Raw genomic sequence first — 11531 nt, 5'->3', positions numbered from 1 at the left:
CCCCCACCCCCCACCCCCCACCCAGTTATAACAACTACATGGAACATGCTGGGAGGATGCCTGGGTGGCCACCTCAACCCAGGAGCCTGGGCTGGGGAGGGACGGAAGCAGGACTGGAGTCTGAGATTCTTGTATGCAAGGGTGCTGTTTCCCCTCTGAGAAAAGTGAGGAGTCTAGGGAAGAGGGACCAAGAGTACAGCTGTTTAAAAGAAACAGGCACTGCAGGGGACGAGGGGAGGGACAGGTGGGCAAAGTCTGAAACGGTGCAGAAACTCATATTCCGGTTCTACAAGAATCTAAGAACAAGGACAATTTGTATTCTTGGAGAAGCACATACTGAAGAAGAAAATCCAGTGAAACCAAACGAATATGTACAGTATTATCTAGCACGTGTCCCCGGGAACAGCTGGGTCTGGGCTGGGCACAGCTTCAGGTGGGGAGTTTTGGTTCTATTCGGAGAGAAGATTCGTAGAGGCTTTCTTCATCCATTACAAAAGATTGGTCCAGTAAATATTGCGTTACCTGAGAAAAGAAAAGAGAAAAGGGAATGGGAGGGTTGTGGGACCTCCATAGTACTGATTGTGGATGCCCTTTATCTCCTAGGGCCCAAGTCTCTTCCTGGGGAGAGTCAGGTTGGCACATGAGGCAAAAATGCATTCAGTAGCGTTCCATCTTGACATAAGTTTTAAGTAGTTGATGTAAGTATTGCCTTAGGATTATTATTTAATATTGTCATAATATTAAGGTTGGTACAAAAGTAAAAAAAAGTCAATTGTAGAAATTAGGTGGCAGATATATGTGTTCACAATTCTGTCAGTGTTTATGTTTGATCTGTCTGTCACAATTCTGTCAGTGTTTCCGTATGTTTGAAAAGTTTCATAAGGCTGGGCATGGTGGCTCATGCCTCTAATCCCAGCACTTTGGGAGGCTGAGGCAGGAGGATCACTTGAACCCAGGAGTTTGAAACCAGCTTGGGCAACAAAGTGAGACCCTGTTTCTATAAAAAATCAAAAAAGTAGCTGGGTATTGTGGTGTGCATCTGTGGTTCCAGTTACATGGGAGGCTGAGGCAGCAGGATCACTTGAGCCCACGAGGTCAAGGCAGCAGTGAGCTGTGTTCACACCACTGTACCCCAGCTTGGGTACAGACCTTGTCTTAAAATAAAATAAAAATAAAACGTTTTATAATAAAATGTTGGGATAAAATATATTTAAACACTAGGATTACATGGTACTGTGAGAGATTCACTCCAAGAGAGGCAAGTAGAAATGGAGGCTGTGTGAGAGAAGAGCCTCCCTTTTTCTTACCCTGGGGAGAAATCTTAACAGTGGAAAATCAGAAAGATGCATCATATGAGTTAGGTTATCCTGTCTTCTCCTCTCTCCCCACCCCACTCCTGCTCTGAAGCATTTTGCTGAATGCCTGTGCATTAAATGTGCAATGAGAGATCTGAGCTCTAACCTCACAGGCAGCCCCCTGCTCCAAAAAGTGTCTTTCCAAGACTTATTTATTTGTCAGTTGTTTGGAACTAAAGGCACATTTCTCCCCCCTACATAAATCCAGAGCAGAAAGAAAAAAAATTTTTTTGAGACAGCATCTTGCTCTGTCACCTAGTCTGGAGTGCAGTGGTACAGTCTGGGCTCATGGCAACCTCTGCCTCCCGGTTTCAAGCGATTCTCCCGTCTCAGTCTCCTGGGTAGCTGGGATCCCAGGCATGCACCACCATGCCTGGCTAATTTTTGTATTTTTAGTTGAGACAGGGTTTTGCCATGTTGGCCAGGCTGGTCTTGAATTCCTGACCTCAAGTGATTCACCTGCCTCGGCCTCCTGAAGTGCTGGGATTACAGGTGCGAGCCACTGTGCCTAGCCAAATTTTCTTATTATATGTTTGGGAATCTTTTGATAGCTGCTTGAGAAAAATAAAGTCTGCTGCTTTTGTCTTGGCTAATTGACTCTGCTACTATAAAGGATGGAACCAGCTGTCTGCTACGCTGATAGCAGATAAAGTGATTACTATGTCCGATTAGCAGCTCATACCCAGCACTTCTAGGAAGATGACTTTAGATATCACAGTCTGGTTTAACCTACACCCACTGATAAAGACATGGTGATTTTATGACTGTGTGAAATAGTCTTTTATGTCTAGATAGTAGCGTCATGTGAACAGTCCTTTCTAGAACGCATGAATCTCTACCTCCCAAGCTCCCTGGGGATCAGCAAACTGATTAGTTTCCTCCATAGTGAGCATGTGCAGGATCAATTTTAGTAGAGACAGGGTTTTGTCATGTTGGCCAGGCTGGTGTCGAACTCTTGACCTGACTTGGCTAAGTCAGGCTAATTTTCCTAAGACATTGTACTTTCGAGGGAGACTGGCAGCATATACCACCATTGCAAAGCTGTTAATGAAAGAAGACTGAAGAGCAGTAATATTTATTTATTTATTTTTTGAGGGGGAGTTTCACTCTTGTCACCCAGGCTGGAGTACAGTGGTGCGATGTGATGTTGGCTCATTGCAACCTCAGCCTCCAGAGTTCAAGCGATTTTTCTGCCTCAGCCTCCCGAGTAGCTGGGATTACAGGCACATGTCACCATGCCTGGCTAATTTTTGTATTATTAGTAGAGACAGGGTTCCACCATGTTGGCAAGGCTGGTCTCGAACTCCTGACCTCAGGAGTTTGCCTTGGCCTCCCAAAGTGCTGGGATTACAGGTGTGAGCCACTGGCCCTGGTCAGTAATATTTATTTGTATTGCACATCAGAGCTTGAGGGAAAGTTTAAGGAGACAAAAAAGCAGGAGATGGAAGAAAACCCTGGAATTTTCTTGGTAACTTCTGAGACTTTTCCAGGGCCCACTGTGACCATGGTGCCTTCTGGATGAGCCCTGTGTGATCCACATGGCAACTCTGTGGTTCCCAGGCTGGATGAACACACAAACACAGACCCTCAAATCCTGCTGAGTTATGTTGATACTTTTGTCTTAATATTTTTTATTGTAGAAGAAAGGATGTAACAATATAAAATACATTTTTGGAGAAAAACAGAAGCCCGTAATCTCACCACTCTAAAATAACTGTTTTCATTTTTTTGTGTGTGTGATCGTCTAGTTCTTAAAATACAAAAGTACTTTTCCATAGTTGTACCTACGGAATGGCTAGCACTTGGTATGCTTTCACTTATACTATTAGGAAAAATGTCCATGTTTCCATAACAAAATCTCCAAAGTTACACTTTTTAGTGGCTGTAAGACTGCATCATCTTGCACTATATTTACTAACCTCTTTCTCTATTATTGGGTATGTAAGATATGTTGGATATGTTGGATATGTTTTCAGGTTTTTTTTTTTTTTTTTTTTTTTTTTTTGAGATGAGGTCTCGCTCTATCACCTAAGCTGTGGGCAGTGGTGTGACCTCGGCTCACTGCAACCTCTGCGTCTTGGGTTCATGCAATTCTCCCACCTCAGCCTCCCGAGTAACTGGGATTACAGGTGTGCACCACCACGCCTGGCATTTTTAGTAGAGACGGGTTTCACCATGTTGGCCAGGCTGGTCGAGAACTCCTGACCAGTTGTTTTCAGGTTTTTTTGCTATTTTATATATAAAATAAATGTTGCGATGAAGATCTTCTAGAATATAGCCTTTTGCCTCAACTAAGTTTTTAAAGTGTAAATCCCTAGGAGAAGGATCATGGGTTCCTTACTGCATTTTTCATATTTCTTTCAAGACAGTGTTTATCAATGGCCAACACTGTCAGCAGAGTAGGCTTGTCAAGCATTGAATATTGTTTCACTTTAAAAAAGGTACATACAGTACAACTCACTCTTTTTGGTGGGCGTGATTCGGATGCACATGGACACTGGAGACTCACTGCCTTTAAACACCTCTGCTCTTTCCCTGAAGTTCTTGCCTCCAAAGCAGGGGCTCTAGCCATGCAGTTGCCAACAACCTCCCTCTTTAGCCACATTAGACCCCCTCACCAGGCCCTCAAAATCCCGCCCCCATCCACGGAGACCAGAAACCAACTGTTACTCATGTATGCACGAGTTCTTGCATCAGACAGCAATGCTTTTTATAAAGTCCTTTCACAAAGGTTGTCATATTTAATCATCAAAAACAACCCATCCCAGGCTGGTATAAGAATCTCACGTTACCAGGTGTAGTGGCTCTATAATCCCAGCACTTTGGGAGGCCAAAGCAGATGGATCACTTGAGGTCAGGAGTTTGAGACCAGCCTGGCCAATGTGGTGAAACCCCGTCGCTACTAAAAATACAAAAATTAGTCAGGCATGGTGACGGGCACCTGTAATCACAGCTAGTTTGGGAGGCTGAGGCAGGAGAATCACTTGAACCCGGGAGGCAGAAGTTGCAGTGAGCCGAGATCGTGTATTTTTCTTCATTCTCCAACCCTGATATCTGAAGTCCTTGGCCTGACTTTAATAAAAACCTCGTTAGGCCAGTTCAGCAAGAATTCCCCTACTCTTGATATCTCCTCTTAGTAATTTTCCATCCACTGACCCCCTTCCTCGACCCATTGACGACAAATCCCCACTTGTCCCTGTTGTATTTGCAGCTGAGTTCAATCTCTCTCCCCCAAGAAACAGTCTTGGCCTCTATTGCATTAGGTTTGAAAAAACCTACTATTTTAAACAAGTGTTCCAATTTTACCATTTTTAACAGTATTCCAATCGTTTTTCTCTTCAACAGCAAATGCTACACATCAGGACTCAATCCCCCACCCCCAAAACCAGTTTAACATTTACTAGCATACCACTGAGTTACAGACCAGTTGTCTCACAGAACGTCCCATATTCTGAAATTGTCTGTTGGTTCCTCCTGATTAGATTCAAGCACTTTGATGCATAACATAGGTGATGTTGTGGCTTATGATGCCCTTTATTTCTGTTTTGTCCAACACTGAAAATCCTAGGTCACACCTGTAATCCCAGCACTTTGGGAGGCTGAGGCAGGTGGATCACGAGGTCAGGAGTTCGAGACCAGCCTGACCAACATGGTGAAAGCCTGTCTCTACTAAAAGTACAAAAAGTAGCTGGGATCACGCCACGGCACTCCAGCCTGGGTGACAGAGGAAGACCTCCGTCGAAAGAAAGAAAGAAAGAGAGAGAGAGAGAGAGAGAGAAGGAAGGAAGGAAGGAAGGAAGGAAGGAAGGAAGGAAGGAAGGAAGGAAGGAAAGAGAGAGAGAAAGAAAGAAAAGAAAAGAAAATTCTAGGACCCCATGGCCCCCTATTCCTTTCCCAACCTCCCATTCCTCTCCCTTGCTTCATTTCTTCCATGGTTGTAATCATCATCTGTCATATTATATTTTTTGCCTCTTAGTCTATCTCCCTCTAGAAGGCAAGCTCGTGACGGCCAAGAGTTTATCTATTTTGTTCACTGCTGAGCCAAGAGCCTACTAGAGTGCTTGGCATGTAGGACTTGCTCAGTGAATATTTGTAGAGTGAGAGAATTAATGGAAAGCAAAGCAAAAGTGGCCAGTTTAACTAATTGTAGTTGCTCCACTGATTTTTCTCCTTCGATATGGCTATCGGTTATAAAGCAGATCATGAGTTCTCAGAACGTGGCAAAAAATAGACACATTCTCAAACAATACATCGATCACAAAGGACATTAGAAGGGAAAAACAATAAAAGCTTGATTTTCTGGTGTGCTTGAGGGTGTGTCTGGAGTTGGATGTTTTTGCGAACTGCACACTAGGAGGTTAAGATGCTGTATCTCTGGGCAGAGAAGAAAGGTCATAGGATTGGAGGCTGGGTGCGGTGGCTCATGCCTGTAATCCCAACACTTTGGGAGGCTGAGGTGAGTGAATCACCTGAGGTCAGGAGTTTGAGACCAGCCTGATCAATATGGTGAAACTCCGTCTCTACTAAAAACACAAAAATTACTAGGGCATAGTGGCGTGCCAGACCAGTCATTCTCTTACATGGCCTTGCAATCTTTCAAAAATGCAAACTAATCCAATTATACAACCTCCTTTCAGGGCTTCCCGTGGTCCTAAGGACAAAGTCCCAGATCCCAGCTACTTGGGAGACTGAGACAGAAGAACTGCTTGAACCCGGGAGGTGGAGGTTGCAGTGAGCCAAGATTGTACCACTGCACTCCAGCCTGGCAAGAGAGTGAGACTCCGTCTCAAAACAAACAAACAAACAAACAAACAAACAAACAAACAAACAATAATAATAATAAAAGAAAAGAAAAGTCATAGTATTGGGAGCCCAAGAGTCTGGGTTAGCAAATCTCAGTTATTTTATCTGTAAAATGGGGCTAACAGCACAGGCTTTGAATAATAAAATGAGACTAAAATGACAACCATTCTTTTTTATTAAACAATTTTTTTTTCTTTTGGCGAGCTGAGACTTTTTTTTTTTTTTTTTTTTTTTCAGACCAACCATTCTCTTACATGGCCTTGCAATCTTTTAAAAATGCAAACTAGTCCAATTATATAACCTCCTTTCAGGGCTTCCTATGGTCCTAAGGACAAAGTCCCAGGTCTGATGCTGCTCTCTGCAGCCAGCCATTTGGTGGTGGTGGTGGGTCACTGTACTTAGCCTTATACAAGCTTGTCTCTCTGCAAGAAAGACATGTCCACCCCAACCAGGAAAACTCTTCCAAGATTCTCCTCCTCCACTGAGGCTCTCTAGGCCCTCAGAGCAGCACAGACCCTGGGATCCATACCCTATGGCCCTCCCTGCCTGTTTCTGGATGTACAAAGTATTTCTTTGTGCCTTGTCTGTAGCAGCAAAATATCAAAACAACCTAAATGACCATCAATACAGAGGACTGGCTAAATAAATAAATTCCTCTGCAGCTGTAAGCAAGAATGAGGATGCTTCTGTTTTAATAGAGAATGATCACCAAGATATATTATGAAGGAGAAAAAAGAATGATACTGAGCAGTATATAGTATGCTGGAGAAGAGTATGCAAAGTCTGCTTGTGCTTATGGACTGCCTGTGGACCTAGACACAAGAAATGGGTGGAAATGCTGCCTTTGGAAGGGGAACTAGGTGGCTGGGGAACATTTCACTGTGCACTCCTTGTATCTGCGGATTTTGTAACTTGTGAGCATAGTACCTTTCAGAAACAGATGTTATCAACTCTGCCTCTCTTGCCCTGGGGGAGATTAGACATGAAAATAAACCATCCTACGGTAGGTAAAACCAGACAAGAGTCACAAGATGAACACAGACCCAATTTGAAGAAATAGGGACTTGGGAAGGCTTGCTTACAGGGATAGTGTTTGAGCTGGGCCCAGGAGAATTCTGGAAGGGAAAGTGGATGGGTATGGAGGGAATAGGGTGGAAGGTGGCCTAGACAGAGCCACTGTGAAAGCATGCAAGTGACCAGGAAAAGGCACCAGCTTACCTTTGCTTGGTGCTCTATTTTGTAGGCAGTTTGTTGAAACTGGCGAATCTCTCGGATAATATGGGATATCTGTGGGAAGGAAGAAGAGTTTCAGAACACAGTTTGCTCTCCTAGTTCTACCCCCCATGTTGCAGAACTGAAGGGGCATCAACAGCAAAATCTGAAGTCAGCCTCTTAATTCCATACGTGTTGCCTCCTGGAAGGTCCCACAGAGGCATCATGTGTGTTTGTTTTTAGTTTTATTTTTTGAGATGGAGTCTTGCTCTGTCACCCAGGCTGGAGTGCAGTGGCATGATCTCGCCTCAGTGCAACCTCTGTCTCCTGGGTTCAAGCGATCCTCCTGCCTCACCCTCCTGAGTAGCTGGGATTACAGGTGCATGCCACCACACCCAGCTAATTTTTGTATTTTTAGTAGAGATGGGGTTTCACCATATTGGCCAGGCTGGTCTCGAACTCCTGACCTCAAGTGATCCACCCGCCTCAGCTCCCAAAGTGCTGGGATTATAGGTGTGAGTGACCACACCCGGCCTCATGTTTTTTTCTTTTTTCTTAAATCAGAAATCTGCTTCCAAGACTTGTCAAGATTCTGTAGGTAAATTACACTATGTGACTGAGAGAAGAAAAAAATCTCCTTTAATTAGTGGCATAAGCTACCTAACATCACTAAAACAAAACCCTACGACTCCAGCAAAAGTTAAAGGTATCTGCCACTTCCTTAGTGCCTGCTGTGCACAAGACATGACAAAAAGGGGCTTTCGCTCTTCAGGATGGTGCCTGAAGAAACCCTTTCCATCCAACAAAAATCAAATGTAGAGGCCCATTATACAAAACTGGTTCAAGTAGAGGCTTTCCAGTTGAAGTGAGAGGGGAGAAGGGGACGGTTAGAATCCTGTTTCTGATGGGAGAAGTCTCCTCATCCCTTATCTCAGGTTCTTGATTTTTCTGGGAAAATTGGAAACTTATTTTTTTAGGAGGTGCTGTGTAAGTGGTTTTACTTAGTCCACAGCAAGCATCAATATGAACAATACAGATGGATGTGAATAACAGTGTGGGGCTCTGGAGTCACCTGGACCTGGGCTCCAGACCTAGCTCTGCCTTTTGCTTGTGGGGTGACCTTGGGCTGCTCACTTGACCTCACCCAGGCTCAGTCTGCTCATCTGAAAGGTGCAGAATAAGAGCAGCTACCTCTCAGACTGTCAGGACTAGAGGAGGAAATGCCTGTGAAAGTATGGCTCAGGGCTTGCCAGATTCTAAATGCTCATCAATGATAGTGATGGCTCGCATTGGGAAGCTGGACCCAGGCTCCCAAATGGGGGCACCCTATGCAGCAGGTTGAGCCTTGGGGGGCAGAGTGTGGGTGGGTCCCAGGTCGAGTCATCTGGGCTTCGACACCCCCCTTCCCCTGCCTGGCTGGGGGGAACGCACCATCCTCATCTTGGAGAAGTTGACCAGGCCGTCTTCCGTGTAATTGGGCGTCCCCTCCTCAATGAAGGCCAGGTCGGTGAGGTACATCCCCAGGTAAGGGACACAGGGTGGGTCACAACTTGGAAGCAAACGGAATTAACAAACATTTTTCATTTAAAAAAAGGCAACGTCTACCAAGAACAGAACATCCCACATGCACCTTTTGCTTTGCTAGAGGCAAAGGGACGTGCAGTCACCAAGAATCACACTATACTCTAGGACTGACTATTCTACAAGCCTAGGACTGTCAGCTGGGTCTCAGGGCCAGTCCTCTGGGGTGGTGAGGGCGACATGGTACTGACTGGGGCCTCTTATACCCACTGGGGCATCTCAAATTGTCTCTTTCCTTCCCGAGCCAGAAGGTCCTCCCCTACCTCCCTGCCTTCTGTCCCAGTCAGTCCTTGGGCTCTGTCACCAGCCCCTCTAGACTCACCTTTCCTATCTCTCCTTGAGCCTCTTCCATCAAGATCTGCCCCCTGAATCACCTCCCGGAGGGCTCTGCAGCCCCAGCCACCCCACTCCTGCCAGTACCCTATCTGACTCCCTTGTCTCTGCTCCCTGAGACCTCTGTCTCCACTGGCATCTCCCACCCACCTAAGCACTGGGCTTGGGTGCCAGGGCAGGGAACCCTTGCTCTCTGAGATCACTTTCCTGAAAGTGATCTTAGCTTTGGGGCAGGAGGTTGGGTGATAGTTTCCATAGTTGGTGACTCTTGGGGGACTGCATCTTTGGGAGCGGGGCCCCTGGAGTGATAGGCCATGCCTCTCTGATTTTTGGTCCAAAGCAGGGGCTCCTGTTACTGCTCCTTCCCAGCATGTTCTGGTGCCCCTGGCTGGATGCTGGGTAAGGGTTGATGGAGGCTGTGATGGAGCCTGGCAGCTGTTATGTGCCGGCAGGGCTCCCTTTAGCTCCTTCTGGGGCCTCCTCCTCAGTGCTCTACCACCTCCTCTCAGCTCAGCACACAGATACGGTGGCATCATCGAGCACAGTGCAGTGACCCTCATTCCCAGTCCATCTCACCTTTGTCTCCTTATGGCCGCCTGGTAACCCTGCTAACCTGGAGGAAGGGGAGGCCAGGAGGATGATAGAGCAAGAGCAGAAACCTGGGCCTTGTCCCTCACCTGCCTACTGTGTGACCCCGTGCCAGGCCTTTCCCTCTCTGGTCCTCAGGCTCCTCATGTATAAAGCAATGATGCCAGCTAAGACAATTTTAGGTGGTCTGATAGCTGATTTTAGGTGACTTACAGGCACAATATTAAATAACACGAATTCACGTGGTAAGAAACATTGGATTTTTACTTTTCCCCCTTCTGCTCAGGGAGAGTGCCTCATTTGGTGATAGTGTGACTTTGACACTTTTGATACTTGCCATTCTCCTTCCACATTTTATCTTTTTAAACAAATAGCGACAGGTGTCAGAATCAGAGTGTTGGCAAGCACCAGTATTTGGTCAGAATTCAATAACGTTATTTTGTTTTTACCATATATTTTTTAATGGCATTCTTGTATTTACAGCAAGTATGCTGGTTTTCCATTTGTCATGATATAGAAATTTCCTTCTTATATATTTTTGGGAAAAAGTGAATTAATTTAAAGAGGCTGTTAGGTAAATACAAGTACAGTTGGCACAGTATGGCAAAGTCGTGTAGGAGGCAGATGCCTGGCGTTAGGGACACAGCAGGCAGAAGTGTTTTTCCAAATGTAGGGCTGACCCTGTCATGGGTGTTGAAATCAATTTAGAGGGTATAGACCAGAATTTTTAAAAAGTGAAAAGGGCCGGGTATGGTGGCTCACTCCTGTAATCCCAGGGAGTGGGATTTGAGAGGTTGAGGTGGGAGGATCACTTGCGTCCAAGAGTTCAAGACCAGCCTGAGCAATATAGTGAGACCCCATCTCTATTTAATTGAAAACAAATAAAATAACAAGTGAAAAGAAAATATCTGACTTCATCAAATGGAATAAAGGTATATATTGTTTTGTGGAATTTTTGCTCCTGTAATGTATATATGCATTTGTATACAGACTTGTAATTTCAAATATATATATTTACTGTGGTTTGTGATAAAAAAAGAGTAAGGATCATCCAGCCACTGGAGGGGCTGCTCTGCGTCCTTCCATTCCTTCTAGTCCATGATTATTACGTGCTCAGGTCTTCATTTCCTTTCTTTTTTCTTTTTTTGGCAGGGTCTCACTGTTACCTAGACCGGAGTGCAGTGGCACAATCACAGCTCACTGCTGCCTTGACTTCTTGGGCTCCAATGGTCCTCCTGCCTCAGCCTCCTAAGTAGCTGGACTACATGCATGCACCACCATACCCAGCTAATTTTTGTATTTTTGGTAGGGATAGGGTTTTGCCATGTTGCCAGGCTGGTCTAGAACTCCTGAGCTCAAGTGATCTGCCTGCCTCAGCCTCCCAAAGTGCTCAGATTACAGATGTGAGCCACTGTGACCAGCCAGCTCTTCATTTCCTTTCCATCATTCTCCAAGTCTGAAGCCCAGGATTATGAGTCTGATGGAGAAATAATCCAAAGATCTAAGAAGTAACTCTGGGGTTGTAAGGCTGTGGCAGTGCGGACTAGTGGGTTCTGAGAGGTGCTCTCCCCCTTCACCCTGCCACCTGCACATGTGACAGTAGCCAGGTAGCCGTGGAGTGCTCTAAGGATGGAAGGGAGAATGGGAGGCCTGGTGACT

At 45.5% G+C, this 11531-nt stretch overlaps 1 protein-coding gene across 4 annotated transcripts in view; it reads right to left on the bottom strand.

Annotated features, from left to right (window-relative positions):
* Nucleotides 1-295: 295 nt before the first annotated feature.
* RASGRF1 (Ras protein specific guanine nucleotide releasing factor 1) overlaps nt 296-11531 on the bottom strand; it is a 126639-nt gene continuing 115403 nt past the window's right edge. For 3 of the 4 annotated variants that reach the window (XM_017886868.1, XM_017886869.1, XM_017886872.1), the window contains 3 exons: nt 8802-8919; nt 7377-7445; nt 296-522 (listed from right to left, as the gene is read on the bottom strand). In XM_017886868.1, coding sequence (XP_017742357.1) covers nt 430-522; nt 7377-7445; nt 8802-8919 — 280 coding nt within the window. In that variant the 3' untranslated portion in view covers nt 296-429. Of the gene's footprint in view, nt 523-7376; nt 7446-8801; nt 8920-11531 lie in introns of those variants that run through there. The other variant, XM_017886871.1, reaches the window with a different exon arrangement.

Source organism: Rhinopithecus bieti, unplaced genomic scaffold (assembly GCF_001698545.2).
Source record: "Rhinopithecus bieti isolate Rb0 unplaced genomic scaffold, ASM169854v2 scaffold_15087, whole genome shotgun sequence".
NCBI classification, from domain to species: domain Eukaryota; kingdom Metazoa; phylum Chordata; class Mammalia; order Primates; family Cercopithecidae; genus Rhinopithecus; species Rhinopithecus bieti.
The sequence above is the reverse complement of the archived record's forward strand: the minus strand, read 5'-3'. Positions and strand labels throughout refer to the sequence as shown.